This window comes from Thermobia domestica, chromosome 6 (genome assembly GCF_964235325.1).
Source record: "Thermobia domestica chromosome 6, izTheDome1.hap1.1, whole genome shotgun sequence".
Classification (NCBI taxonomy): domain Eukaryota; kingdom Metazoa; phylum Arthropoda; class Insecta; order Zygentoma; family Lepismatidae; genus Thermobia; species Thermobia domestica.
The window spans coordinates 23,990,989-24,007,093 of NC_137459.1; the positions used below are offsets into that span (position 1 = coordinate 23,990,989).

The window sequence follows — 16,105 nt, forward strand, 5'->3', positions numbered from 1 at the left end:
TTCCTTCGATAAAAGCCACCAAATGTTCGTTTAATGTCAAAGTACTACATCCCTTTCACCACAAAAGCCACGAGAGTCGCCATTTAAATTTAACAGTCACGAAACAAAAGGCCTTTGAGGAATATGCGGACAAAATTACACATCAACAGTCAACAGAATGAAGTAACCGTTTTATGGGTAACTGTTGGCTACGTTTTACACTTCCTCGCATAATTCCGCCCAACTGCAACCTAAGAAGCATCGTAGGTGACACTTTTTGTGTAAACAGATGTTTCATAATTGTGACTAGAGAAGATCCCGTGATATTATTGTATGACGTGGAAACGTACAAATAATGGAATAACACTTGCACTTCTTTTAATCTATGTTACGTTCAATATATTCACAAAATATGTTCCTCTACTGATATCCTCGGTAGTAAGTTCATGCATTGATAAAACGAAAAAGTTACGGTTCAAAACTCAACCTTCAACCACAAACAACAAAATGTTGATTGTAGTGAATCTTTCAAAGTAATGTTCCAGCCAGTGGCGTATTTAGAGGGATATCGGGCTCAAACCTCCGTCCCGAAATAAATTTGTTAGTTTCTCGCATTCCACGTACTACAATAATCCTTCTTACCATTTCTAAGAATTTCATTGACTTTCCATTTTCTTTAAGCTCTTTATTCAGAAATAATATTGTATTTGTCAAATTTTATTCCATGTAAGAACTGAGTTCTTTCTTTTCTTTCTTTCGTCCATTCTACTCTTCTGTTTGTTTTTCTTAGTTGTTACTTTCTTTCGTTTCTCCTATCATACTTTCGACTGTTATTAGTTGTGATTCGTCAGTAACACCAAAACAAAGAGGAGCTGATAAGCGAAAGTGGTGTCCTACACTAACTATACACGGGTATCAACATAACGGAAGTTTAATTATTGTAGCAAAGGATATTTACATCGTTTAGTTATAAAGAAAGGTAAATGTTTGAATCAAAGAAAATCAAGAAGAGGTAATAAGTAACCCGGGAAAATAGGTAGGCTAACAGGATGCTTCCTTTTTCTTCTATGAATAGAATAAAAGGTTAGATTCACTGCTAAATTTTGTGTGTATCAAATCTCATAATATTCACCAGTCTGCAATTTTTGCCACTAAAAATCAACCATATCCAGTTTTAATGTTCACTACTACTAGGGCCGCACCGCACCGCAAGAGGGATAAAAATTTATGGACATTTCTGGCTGTTTCTAAGAACGCGTTCCTGTACGGAAGAACCAAAATTACATATTCGTTATGCGGGGTTACATAACAGCAGGGGATAAATACGCAGAGAGTGGAATAATTGTTGGGAAGTTCCTTTTCTTCTATTTTTTTAAATCTAAGTTCAATTAAATCCCAGCAACGATAGGTGCTTGCAGCTAGTTGTAAATAAAGAACAAGGTACAATTTGTATCCCTGGCTAGGATTGGGCAAGAGTTAAGCTAAAACTCGACTCGACTCGAAACTCGAAGTGAATTCGAGTCGAGTTTCGAGTCGAGTCAAAGGTAATTTTATCGAGTCGAGTTCCGAGCCGAGTCACTGTTTTGAGGTCGAGTTTCGAGTCGAGTCGAGTTTGATAAATGGCTCGCTGGTTTTGAAATCATGGCCTGATTATACCAGAAAGCGAAAGCCACGAGAAGTGTAAGCAGTAATGTGGAATATTTTTAGTTTTGCTCAAGAGATGGGACACTGCTCGCGTCTTGTCTCGATTAACGAGACGCTAATGGAATTTTATAACGAGACAGCCTCAAATGACGTGAGCACCAATATATGTATATACTGTAGTTCTTACCATCAAAACTGAGATCTTTACGGTCGAAGTTTTGTGCCCAAGCAGAAGCCCAACTCGGGTAGTGATGTCAACCGGCTCATCTCGGTTCAACTGAGCGAATAGCTCGAGCCGGCTCTGTTAGGATGAGGCACCACTCGGCTCAGGTGAGCCATCAGCTCGTGCCGGCTCTATAGTAATTGAGCTGTGAGCTGAGCCGCTTGAGTCGTTGACAATCCTAAACCCAAGCCGAGCAGTTTTGAACATGTTTGTCTAGCGCCCTATAACTTTTAACAATTTTTGGCCCGTGCACGAATACTTGTCCCTCCGGAACTCAAACCCAGAACCTCGTGAACGATGTCCTTGGCTCCTAGACTTCACGACTACCTAGGTCAGCAGTCAACTAGTGTTTAAGTATTCAGATACAAACCGCATATCTTTCATGTTTATACACGGTATTGTTATAATAATAATAATAATAATAATAATAATAATAATAATAATAATAATAATAATAATAATAATAATAAGTTGTAATAGTAGTAGTAAGTATCATTGATAATAATTATGTTGTCTATATAGGATACTTGAAGAAAGTATTTGAAATAACATACATCATTTTGCTCGATTTGGCTCGTTTTGGCTCAACTCGAGTCAAATTCGAGTCGAGTTGGAATAAATTTTTTGAGCCGGGTTCTTGAGTCGAGCTCAAAGATATCTGTTTCGAATCGAGTCGAGTTTCAATGAAAACTCGCTCGTGCCCATCCTTATCCCTGGCGTACTCGGGAGATTAAGCAAGATCAGAGGCGGATGTCGTATAAGAGTTTAAACGGCATAATCACGAGGTGCTATATTCCGTATTTAATTTCATTTTGGGGGCCGCGGTGTCTCTAGTTCGATCCTAGCTCGCACCAAGTGAGCATTGTAGTGGATAAACAACTTATATGTGGGTTTTCTCTGGGTTCTCCCGTTTCCTCTCACTTTCTTCATTGCACCATGTCATATTCATTTCTCATCATCACCATCTCCTTTAGCCTACATGGTATAACCATGCGACGTAAAACTGAAAGATTCCATTTCAAAAAAAAAAAAAAAAAAAAAAAAGAGAGAGAGAGAGAGAGAGAGAGAATAGTTTGAAAATTTAAGTTGATCTCTAATATCCACTGATAATTTCAGTTTAGATCTTGTCTGTGTTATCGTATCTATATGGTATTTATATATGGGATCTTTAAGGGGGGGGGACGAGAAAAGTACGTTTTAAGTGTACATTATGTAATGTTATTTATAAGGAAAAAGCGATCAATATTGTGTTACTAAGGAATATATTATCAGCAACCTCCTCCATCACCTGATTCAGTAGAGATAGCAGCTAGAGCTTAAAAATTAACACAAATGAACTTTAGCGATCAAAACTAATATATTCTCTCCAAAAACACACGACATTTTTTTTAAAAAAATTCTTGTCACACTACTCCACTAAATGCTCTCACATATGCTAGCCAATATGTGGTGGACGTTAAGTAAACTCGTTTAACTACATTCTTGAAGGAGAGCAGTTTCACTGAAGGTTTTCCCTCTCGCTACAAAAATGCAGGAAACATTTCCGCTCCTACAGAGTTGACGCAAGCATTCTTTATATTTTCATTCCATATGTCCAAAAGATGCTTATCTCGCTATTGGGAAGATCACAGTTCGAATCTCTAGAGTCTAGACAAAATTACTCTAGTTATTTTTTTAGAGCTCATCATGGCTAAATGGTTAACACATGCGCCTTTGGGGCGGGAGACCCGCGCTCGATTCCCGGCAAGAGCTCATGTACTTCGGATCCTACGTTAATCAGTAGGTCCCTTCTCATATAACCTTGCTGCTGAAAGGGATGTTAAACTCAAAATCAACTCAACTCAAAATTATATTATGCGTAATCGTCCATATTGGCTAACGTGGCTCATCATGACCGAATGGTATTTTTTTTTTAAAATGGCTAATTCGTAAGCTTTCTGTTTATATGGTCCTGGATTCGATCCCTGGATGCACGTTTGACTCAGATTTCACTTTACACATGCAGTGTTATCTAAGGTAGGCTCGTCAAATTCAAGCCAATCCAAACCAATAGTTCCTCACTTACTACAAGTATAAAAATAACAGCAATCACGGTACTCACTAAAGAAATGCTCTACTGCAGATTTTATAGTAGCCACCTTAATTTCAAATAGGGATTGCAAATCACAAACATATTATCTATGATTTTATAAGCCTTTTTTTTTTACTCCAATAATTATGTATTCACCACTCGTTTCTCTCCTTTGAGTAGCAATGAGGTTGTGCCGTAGTGGTTATTGGATGACTTTGTACATTTATCAGGGATTGGACGTTGCTTTCTATCACTAACCAGTGGCGTACATATTTCATAAATTAGGGGGTTCAAAAACTCACTCTCATATCCTCTCAGAACAAGTAATTTGTGTGTATACCTTGGTATATTAAGCGTTTACTTTTTCACAATACCTTGCTCAAGGGGAAAGGGGTAAAACCCTGAAACGTTCTTGCTTACACTACTGGCACTAATGTTGCATAACGAACACATATTCGTTTGACATTGGATTCGAACCACATTTGTCCTCATTGGGGATTGAACTACGTATCACGCTAACACAAAACACACACGCTGAAGGTTGAAACTGAAACCAACTTAAAATGCTGTGGTCAGCGTCCATTTATGCTGTACGTAAGCTATTTCTAATACCTCATACTAGAGACGGAGACAGAAAAAAAAATTGCGAATGTTTGTACAATTGTAAACAAATAATAAACAAATAAATGAATAAAAACTAAGTATTTCACACGTGTCTACATTTGTGTATGTTTAAATTCATAATGTTTTTAAATTACGGATTTCAGAAACAACTTTTAAAATGGTACGTTGATATTTTTTTTCACAGGGTCCGCTTTTAAATTACATATACAGTTTTCAAGTAACACAGAAGAAGAGAAAAGTTCTATTAATTGTGTTTGCAAAATTGGCGTTCAAACAACACATAATGTAGCATCACCAATAGAAAAGATCACCTTTTTAACGCAAATTGTTCCGCAAGATGGATTTTTCTTCTCTCTTTCTTCCGACGTTGCAAACACAATCAATGCGAATAAAACCTGCCACTCCTTCAATCACGAGTAATTGCATTTTTTTTTTCTTAAACCGTGTTATGACACTATTACAACACATGACAAAATAGGCGCGCGTGGCTTTTTATCTCCACCTGAAAACACCTACAAAGCAAGTGACCCAAATCTCCCGCACGTCGGTTCTCCAGAGAAAGCTAATATCACTCAAGTCGTTGAACAGGTTCACTAGACTTTCTCATTAAAAGCCAGGTTCCAGCTCTAGACACCTATTTTTTTCTCCCTTATAATTTTTTTTCTGTCCGCAAAGGCGCACTTGCGCTGGGACGCAAAAACACGGAAAAGTGCGCTCATCAAACAGTTTCTGCCTTGTCCGATGTTCCGCGACCCAGCATGACACCTGGAGCGCTCCAAGAAATTTTTATTTTGCCTCCAGGCACCGTGACCTCAAATGACCTAACATGACTCTTGTGGCTTTGATCTGAAACACTGAAGAAGAAGACTCACCTATCCCACTGACAACAAGAAACAATTGCAAACACACTATGAAAAGAACTTCTTGACACTTCTTGCATCCAGTAGCACACGCTGTCAAAGAGCCGCACCACGCTTCCAACTGGTAGGTGTTACGCGATCACTGGACAGAACAGAACTGACCCACTTCTCTGCAGTGTTGCCAACGAGTTTTCACAAAATGCCGCTAAATTGAAAACCAAAACCGCCAGAATTCCGCCAAAAAATTATCGCGATCTACAAATATAGCTAAAAATCCCGCTACACCTGAAAAAGCTGCATATTTTAATTAATTCCAATCTATGCACTAAAAGAATTAAAGCATTCATTAATGGAGCTAATTCATCCTCCGATTCATCGTCTTCAACTTGTACATTGGAGTACGTTGCTTTTGTCATAGTATGAATGTTTTGTAATATGGAAATGGTAAATCGAAATCATGGCAGCACTTCCCGAGTCGTCTGAACCCTGCACGAGTAGTAAGAATAGCGTCAACCACATCTCTTCCCATTTGCACAGAATGACGAACACAACGAATTAACACGAGATGATTGATTTCTTTTTTAAAATTTGGTACACACCATTATTAACTCCCACCATGGCATTAGCGTTATTAGTCCCTAAACCGCGTAGTTTCTTCAAATCAAGCCCGAAATCTTTCAAAGCTACTTTTAGTAAATTCACAATTGAATTAGCATGAGCCGATTGGAACTCGTACATTCCTACTTTTTTTTAATAAGTAAGTAGACACGACAGTAGAACGTGCATCAGAATAGTAAATGATACATAAACCTATCTGTTTGGCTATACCAATATCTGTTGATTCATCAAGAAGAATGCTATAGTCACTGTCACCAATGTCTTTCCGAAGGCTCTCCTTGAAGTATGGAGATAAAATATTCTTGATCATAGCACTACACTTACTATGATGTAAGTGTACCTCTTTCACTGGAAATAGCGTTTGCACAATTCACTAAGATGGTCAATACTTCTAATAGAACAATGACACGCGGTAAATAAAGCCAACCCTTCCTCGACTCGAGCAGTGTCAAAAGTAACGTTTGTCACCGGGAATTCTATTTTCTTTTGTTTATTTGAATTAAAAGGTTCAGCTGCACTTACATGTTTTTTAGTTTTGCTATGTGCTATAAGATCACAAAATTTTGCTTTCAAATTGCACTTGCAGTATTTGCACCGATCTACCTACGATCTTCCTCAACTTCCAATACCCAGTCTTTCAAATTTGGATCATTTAGCCAGTCGTTTCTAAATTTTTGACAATAACTTGCTCTTGTTCGTCCCATTGTTACACCACACAATGACAATTGTAGTCAAGAAACACTAAAACTAGCACAAGTCCGCATAAACCGGAAAAAGAAATGACCGACCACAGAACTGTCAACTAAGAACTATTAATTGACAGGAAGTGGTAGCGGGAACAGAGTCCTCATTCGAACAAAATTAGGCCGTCTCGGATGCTTAATTCGGAACGATCATATCCAGTGAAGGAACGAAAGGGACGAGCATACGTCTCGATTGAACGGGATTGTCCCGTTGATTTCGAAAAAAAGAGAACGTTGCCAACATACCACGTCTCGAGAGCAACCTTGCCACATACCACTTCTATAGTACACAGGTAATTCGCAAGCATCTGTAATACACTCGCCCAATACCTAGATAAGAAAAAATACAACAGTAACACATTTTATCAAAAAGTAACATGTTTTGAAATACGTTGCAAATATTTTTTTAAAAAAAGTTAGATTTCCCGCTGCCCCGCTGCCAGCGAATTTCCACCGCTAGACACGATCGTAAAACCACCAGATTTAGCGGGAAACCGCTGCCGTTGGCAACACTGCTTCTCTGTTACTTTCTCAACATGTACCTTCAACGGAGAGCAACCTCCTCGCGGGGCCGTTACCTTGCGGAACGCCTGCCCCGTATTGAGCGTAAGTGAAAGTACGAATGAACATTCCTTCTCAATGATATGGGTGAACTATAGGGAATTTGGAAAGGGGTTTTGCATCCGAATCCAGCCTTAACACCCCTTCAACCTGGACACTTTCACTTTCGTTGGTGCAAAATGTAAACAACTCAAACAAGAACTTGAAACTATGATGTATTTTGATTATATCTGGCAAACAATCTATGTTTTTATACAAGCGCTAGCTATATCATTACTAAATATCCTGAAACGAAATACCTATCATACACACAAAAAGAGGTGCCAATACATAGTAGCACACAAAACAAAACAAAACAAAAACTAACACATATAGGTAAGGGAAAATTAGTTCTAAGCTAAGAAAATTAATGGACCACGTAAAATAAAAGTTCCTATAAATTTAAGATGATATACTAACCGGCATGGTAGACAAATGGATCCTTACAAATCAGTAGACACACCACTCTTTGACAGCTGAATAGAAACTGAATCTGTACTTCTTCAATTGTATGTATTGATACTTTATTATCATCTGATAAGAAATTGTACTCCCACCACTTGTGCCTATGACAAGTTACGATGACGTCACAAACCACTTACCAATGTTTTCTGTTTTCAGCACAATATGCGCGACTGATTGACAGTTTTTCTATACAAAGCACAGCTTGTTCATACTGTACACTTGACATAAATACTGTAATTCGAATGAGATCAAAACACTTTTTCTTATTTTTTCTTCTTTTCTGACATCCTGAATTTGCTCTAAACTCGGGAACTCAAGCTTCACTGGTTTGTTAATTTTCTGTTTGCGTTTGAAACGTCAGTGTTTAATTAAACGGAGATTAGATAAAAAAAAAAATATCATAATAAACGCCTTGAGCGTTCACCGCTACCTTCTTATTGCCTGTAACGGAACTTCAAACCGGCCAAGGTTACATCCATCCTTGTCAAGAAATCGCTCGCAACACTAGTTATTTAACCAACAAAACAATATTACATGCAACACTTAAAACCTGTTTTTCTGGGGATTGGTTTTTAAATAAGTTGTGTTTGTTCACTCACACAGTAAGATAAAGTTTTGAAACAGCTGCACTTTTGCCCGCAAGAAAAATGTTACTAAATATAGCTCGTGAAAGAAGACGCAAATTAGCTCGTCCTTCGGAAATATGTTCGAACAATATCATAATTATTTCTGACAACGGGATATTCATATTTCCAGATGCTAAACTAATTTTCTGACAGTGCTTCGTGTTGAGTTTACAGAGTGTTTCCTAGTGCTATATAATGTCTGAACACATTTTCATATTTGTGTAAAGGAATAGCTAAGTGGCAGTTAATTCCGTTATAGTTCAATTACAAATGTCGAAATAGTACCTTGAATTAATCATATACTTGTGTTCTCTCCATTTTATTCCATGTGGACCAATATTAATTAACTGATTATAAGATAAAAATATCTATTTCTGAAATGTTTTATCTTCTCTTTTATACAGTATATATATATATATATATATATATATATATATATATATATATATATATATATATATATATATATATATATATATATATATATATATATAAACGCTTGCAGGGACATGGGTTTAGAAGTAAATGCAGAGAAAACTAAATGCATGGCAGTGCATCGGGACCGTAATACAGCAAATTATAGATGCGTTAAAATATTAAATAATACTTTTGATAAAGTGGATAGTTTCAAATATCTAGGATCAATATTAACAGAGGAAAATCATATTCACGAAGAAATTAAATGTCGACTAAAAGCAGGAAGTTCGTGTTACTATTCGGTTCAAAATCTCTTGTCATCGCGAATTCTGTCGAGGAATTTGAAGCTTAACATATATAAATCGATAATCATGCCTGTTGTTCTATATGGATGCGAAGCATGGTCGCTTACACTGAGGGAAGAACATAAACTGAAAGTATTTGAGAACAAAATCCTGAGACGAATATTCGGACCCAAGAGGAATGGCGGAAACTTCATAACGAGGAACTACATAATTTATACGGTTTACCCAACATTGTTAGGGTCGTCAAGTCTAGGAGGCTTAGGTGGGCAGGTCATGTAGCTAGAATGGAAGAAAGTAGAAACGCTTTCAAAGTCTTAACTGGAAGACCAATCGGAAAACGACCATTAGGAAGACCTAGGCGCAGATGGGAGGACAATATTAAGATGGATCTTGCAGAGATAGGAATACAAAGTAGAAACTGGATGTAGTTAGCTAAGGATAGAAGTCAGTGGAGACCTCTTGTGAACGCGGCGTTGAACCTCCGGGTTCCATAGGCCATAGAGTTATATATATATATATATATATATATATATATATATATATATATATATATATATATATATATATATATATATATCGCTGTTAAAATGTCTTCTCAAGATTTTTTTCATGGAGCAACAAGTGTTTTGTTTTCCCTAATATCAACAAACTTCTGTTTACGGTTTCATTGTAATCCTTAAAGAATTGCATACTACTCCGACTCATATCATTGTTTCGTCTGGTTTAAATATTCTTGTAACTAACTACATGTTATTTTAAAGTTACTACTCATAGCTATGTTTTTTTTTTTTAAAGTTAAACATGCCAGACATTTGTTTTTCTTGTTGACTGTGGAACCATCATCATAAACATTTTTTTCTTTTTTAATTTTTTTAACTCAAATATTGTGTACGGAATAGCAATGTAAAGCGCCTTAGAAGCCCCCTAAATATCACTATGGAAAAGGGTGGGTACAATTAACTGGGAAAACCGAAAGAAGAAACATGAAGAAATCTTGGAGAACGAACGGTAGAAAAGAATGAAAATAAAGATAATTAAAAAGAGGAAAACCAATTGTCTAAGATAGCGTTTCTCAAACGGTGGTTCGCGGACCGGAGGTTTTCCCTTTATGGTCCGTTGTATAAGACATCAGTCCTATTAAAAAGAGACCAAAAGTAAAAATCAAGTAAATTAGGTGTTACACATTATAGTTGAGAATCTCAAGAAGATAAACAATATAGAGTAGATAACTCAAATAATATATTATATAATTTAATTAGCAGAATGCCTGTTCTTCGCACGGTGAGAATACATTTCATTTTGGACATAAAGGACACCAAAACTGTCACCAATCAACTTAGGGACCACAAAAACTATGCATTCGACACTAATATCGGTTACTTTCAATTATTTTTTTCATGTCACCATCACTACTTAGGAGTAATTAAGGGGTCTGGGTTTGGATTTAAACGGCATCGGAAGTGTCACTGTTTTTCTCAGCTACCCCGAAAACTATGGATTCGACAGTAATATATAGGTCGTTGCACCGTCACAGCGAAATGACAAAAAACATCTCAGGCCCGAACTTCATCTATGTTGAAAAGTTGATCGAGATCCGTCGGGTAGTTTAAGAGTTATTAATAGTGATGAGCAAATGCAAGACCAAGACCAAGACCCGGGTGGTCTTGGTCTTGGTCTTGGTCTTGCACATGCGGTCTTGGTCTTGGTCTTGCACTGGAACCCTCGGTCTTGGTCTTGGTCTTGGTCTTGCACACCTAGTCTTGGTCTTGGTCTTGGTCTTGCACACCCAGTCTTGGTCTTGCTTGCAAGAGTCTTGCAAGTTTTGCTTTTAAGACATCTATGATTTTCATAAGTCAATTTTACTCTGGATATAAGGGATAATAAATCCTACATTGCGTCAATGGTGAGGGAAATACAGTGTATGTTTCTAAATGTAATATATTTTACCTTCGTGTAAGTGTGATGATACTGTACAACATAGGCGATGACCTTTACTTTTTTTTTCAATGGGTGATCACGCTTCACTACTTATAAGATAAATCACAACATTTCGTAATATTTTTATATGTTTTAACAGATCCAATACTCCACTGGTTCCCAAACTGGGGAGGCTACCCCTGACTGAGACGCATGAAACAAAACCAAGACGGCACAAATACCATAAATTGCAAAATTATTTTTACACTCTAAAGGCGTCAGATTTTTTTTATTTACAACCACGATCAGCTCATCTTTGTATTGAACAAACTCCCAATTAAATATTGAAATTTTGTTTTACTGATTCTAATATGTACTGTATGGGACAGAAACAAGGACATTACGCAAAAACAATGAAACAATTAGACTTTCGAAATGTGGGCATGGAGAAAAAGGAGCGAATCAGCTGGGTTGAACGGAAAACGAATGCGAAGGTTTTACAAATATTAGCAGTAGGGGAGAAAAGAAGAATTTTTGATGTAATTAAGAGGAGGACATTGGCTGAGGAGGAACTGTATTATGAGGGACGTGCTAGAGGGAGGGGGCGAAGGAGATTGTAATTGAAGAAAGATATTAAGACAGAAAATTGCTACGTTAATACGAAGAGACAAGCTGAGGACCACAGTGATCGAAGCTTCTCAGCTGCAGCAAGTGACCTGCCAATAATGGCAAAATAGCTATTACTATGTCGATGATGATATGTTTTGCAATATTGACCAAAAAAGGGAGAAAAAATTAAAATAATAATAATTAAACCTTTTAATATTTTAGAATATGAAATGAAATTAAATTTGTGAGTTTTACGTCCCACGATTATGCCGGCTAAGCTAAAGGAGACAGTGATGATGAAAAATAAATGAAAATGGTGGAAAGAAGAAAGTGGGAGAATCCCGAGGAAACCCACGCACATGTTGTTTGCCCACCACAAAGTTTACTTGGCGGGGGCTGGGATCGAACGCGGGACCCCAAACACCAGAGCTGAACACTCTACCACTTTTTTTATATATATATAAAATAACTTCCTGACTTATTTTCTACTGCAACCACTTTTCAGGACTACTAGACACGACAGGGACACGAACACAGAAACATCGAGGACAGTTAAAATTCCACCCTTGCTACTACAGAGGGACTCGAACCCCCAATGAGCTTCACCTTGCGATCATCAGCCTAACGCCTCAGACCGCTCGGCTACACCCACCGGCTTCACTGAGCCACCGCGGCACCAATATTTTAGAATAATTTGAGTGAAAACTGAAAACGACTCAACTGTCTATGTCTTTTGTGTAAATTCAATTTATATAAATACTTTTGACCTACATTAGAAATACATAATAACGGCATCAAACTTCGTTATGTGAAATAAGTACGAAATCACTCTCAGTTTGAATATAGATTATTTATTGTTGTATAATGTTATATCGTTGAATCCTAGATATGCCGTATACCTAAGGGGGCTATAAGTTATATTGATAAACAATTATTCAACGTATAAGCATACACCTATGAAATCAAACTTGCGGTCACATGCGCTAAGTTTCTGTCAATGTCATGAAAATGTTATTTCAATATTAATTTTATAAGTACGCATTAAAAATTTCCAACGGATGCTTGAACCTCAGAGCCAAGGCCATACCCATGTAGTCGGCACCTATGGTGTACGAAATTGCCGATGTTCAATACTACATTTCTTTAGTTTTGGAAGAAGAACACCACTAATATGTTTTGAAATGAAATGAAATATCTAGTTTAACGTCCCACGATTATTACATTGAGGCTAAGGGAAACAGTGATGATGAGAAATGGTGGAATGAAGAAAGTACGAGGAAACGGGAAAACCCACGCACAGGGTGTGTTTGTTCACCAAAGAAGCTCACATAGCGCAAGCTGCGATCGAACCAGGGCTCCATGTACCAGAGGTGAACGCTCTACCACTGAGCCACCGTGGCCATAACATTTTCTAGTTTATTTTTGCTTATCCACTTCTTATGGACACAACTATTATTCGTATGATTTCCGAAAATCAATCATGGGCCGTCGTGAATGATCAAAGGATGACCAAAGTAAATCAGACACTGAAGTTATTATATCTTGTAACAAATCATAGAATTATGCTTTCGGTCGTCTCGTGAAAAACCGATTCAAAAAACGACATACTGTAGCTATATGTTACAGGAGCAGATCGACTCACATGGATTGCATAAACTTCTGGGAACACATTCACTCCGGCGGTATTTTTACTGGAGCCAAGAAGTTCACGTGAAAGATGTAATGATTTCCCCCCTTCCTTTTTACATTCTATAAAAAATTAAGTAGTACCATACTTAATGAGGTATACGTGAATTAGTGATTTGCGCAAGAGTCTTGGTCTTGGTCTTGGTCTTGCAGGTATGGTCTTGGTCTTGGTCTTGGTCTTGCACCCCTTGGTCTTGGTCTTGGTCTTGCATCGGGATTCCTGGTCTTGGTCTTGGTCTTGGTCTTGGTCTTGCATGCAAGACTCTTGCAAAAACTGCAAGACCAAGACTCTTGCGCTCATCACTAGTTATTAAGCCACCAACATAGATATTTTCATATTTATTTATATAGATAGATAGATGAGGTAAGAATTATGCAAATTCTAATAGCTTCTACAGATGAGATTTTATATAAAGTATTCGAGAATACCTTCTATTATTAAAAACAAGTAGCAGTGTCACGTGTACACCGCGTGAAGAAATTTGGTTTGTATGGCGTGACAATTTTCTCAATTAATATTGAAACCATAAGTAGTAGTAGATTTCTACCACTTCCGGTTTTAATAGAGAGATTACAGTGGAAGTGTAATATCTTCTTGAGATGCTCAGTTAATTGCAGAAAACCGCTAACTCGCAATCTGTTACTATTTCTGCCCTACAGCGATCAACGCTAAAACTGGAAGTGGTTGTTTTTCCTGCCATTTCCAGTTTGAATAAACAGTTGAGAAAAATAATGGTAACCACTTTTAGAAAGCTAAGTCGATTCCGAAAGTTCGTTTCTCGCTATCGTTTATACGAACATCAATATTGGAACCGGAAGTAGGGATTTCTATCCCATCCAGTTTTGGTAGAGTGTTAAGGATTACTATCACTTCCGGTTTGGATACCACCTCCATCAAAGACCTTGATTCTTAAATTTTGACACTCTGTTTACTGGCTAAAATAGTTCTCTCGATCTTTGTCTCACAAACGGATACACACACACACACACACACACAGGCGGACAAACAGAAAATGAAATGAGATGAAATCTTTCAGTTTAACGTCCCACGATTATGCCCTTTGGCTAAGATAGACGGATGATTAAGGCAATTGAATTATGATGGCAGAGGTGGTGGAATGATAATGTGGAAGGTACCCAGAGTAAACCCACCGACACGATGTTGTCCACCATAAAGTTCCTTGACCGGGGACCGAATCAAAGACCCTACGCAGCAGACCGGACAGATTGAGTAAATATAGTATCTAGGCAAAAAGGCTCTTCGGTAACCCAAACTCTTTAGTAACAAATATGTCTATGGTCTGTTTTATTAACGCCGATATAAAATCAAGAGAATTTTTAATCTGTATTATAAAATAGAAAGTGACTGTGTTTGTGACTCCTAATCTCTTGAATCACCTGATCTCGATCAAATTTTCAACATTCGTGAGGTTCGAGACTGGGAGTGTTTTTGTCTATTCACTTTGACGGTGTAACCTAGGGGAGGGGGAGGAGGGGAAGATATAAAACATTTTTTTAAAGAAACTTAATAACTCTTTAACCACTCAACCGATCTCGATCAAATTTTCCACATGGATGAGGTTTGAGTCTGGAGTGACTTTTATTATTTTACTTTGACGGTGCAACTTAGGGGAGGTGGAGGAGAAGAGACATGTATAAATGATCGAAAATGACCAATATTAGTGTCGAAGCTATAGTTTTCGGGGTCGCTGAGATGATCAGTGACACTTTCGATGCTGTTTAAATCCAAATTCAGCCCCGCAGCTTGGGGAAGGAGGAGAAATATATATATATATATATATATAAATGATCTAAAATGGCCAATATTAGTGTCAAATCCATAGTTTTCGGGATCTCTGAGTTGAAAAGTGACCCTTCCGATCCCGTTTACGTCAAAATTCTGCCCCGCAACTTGGAGGAGGTGAAAGGAAGATACATAAGAATGATGGAAATTGCCAATATCAGTGTCGAATCCACAGTTTTTATTGTCGCTGAGATGAAGAATGACAGTTCCCATGGCTTGCCCCGCAACATGCAGAACGAGAGGAAGGAGAAATATAATAATTATCGAAAATGACCGATATTAGTGCCAAATCCATAGTTTACATGATAGCTATGATGAAGAGTAACACTTCCAAAGACGTTTAAATCTAAATTCAGCCACGCAACATGGGAGGAGAGGGGAGAGAAATATAAAAAATCATCGAAAATAACCGATATCAAGGAGCGCTTTAGTAATAGTAAAAAGTGACTGACTAAGGAAACATATTACTGTTTTTTTCTTAATTTAACCCAGCGAAGCGGGTAATTCATGCTAGTTAATACTATTATGAGAATTGGTATGTATTCAAAACAATTTTTAAAAGGTAAATTTGCTTTCAAAAGAGACAAGAGTTGATAAATCCATAGAACACTATCACTAATAAAAGAAATAGTTTGAGAAGCATTGGGCTAGATTAAGGTTTGGGAGGAAATTGGTTCGGAGAAACGTGACAAAATGTATCGTGGAAAGGAAAAGAGGGAGAAGAATAAAATATAACAATTTATGAACTATAATTGAAGGAAGAAGTTACGAATAGATAAGCAGATTATAAAAATAGATGAATTTTTATTTCCGTCAAGTAACCTTCCAGTGACGAAAGAAGTCTAACATGTTTATTATTGTATGTATTACATAACTAGGTTACCTTGAATTTCTCTCCTTATTCTAGTTCCGAT

At 37.3% G+C, this 16,105-nt stretch overlaps 1 protein-coding gene across 7 annotated transcripts in view; it reads right to left on the reverse strand.

Annotated features, from left to right (window-relative positions):
* Positions 1 to 16,105, reverse strand: part of LOC145687887 (UDP-N-acetylhexosamine pyrophosphorylase-like) — a 124,280-nt gene that overhangs the window by 71,482 nt on the left and 36,693 nt on the right. Inside the window, exon 1 of one of the 7 annotated variants that reach the window (XM_081761411.1) lies at positions 7,965 to 8,200. The exons of 1 other annotated variant lie outside the window; for it this stretch is intronic. Coding sequence is in view for 3 of the 6 variants with exons in the window: in XM_081761407.1 (XP_081617533.1) it covers positions 7,009 to 7,035 (27 nt within the window). In the remaining 3 variants the exon portion in view is untranslated. Of the gene's footprint in view, positions 1 to 5,413; positions 5,572 to 6,229; positions 6,263 to 6,541; positions 6,802 to 7,008; positions 7,051 to 7,782; positions 7,939 to 7,964; positions 8,201 to 16,105 lie in introns of those variants that run through there. 5 more of the 7 variants (XM_081761409.1, XM_081761407.1, XM_081761412.1 and 2 more) reach the window with 5 other exon arrangements.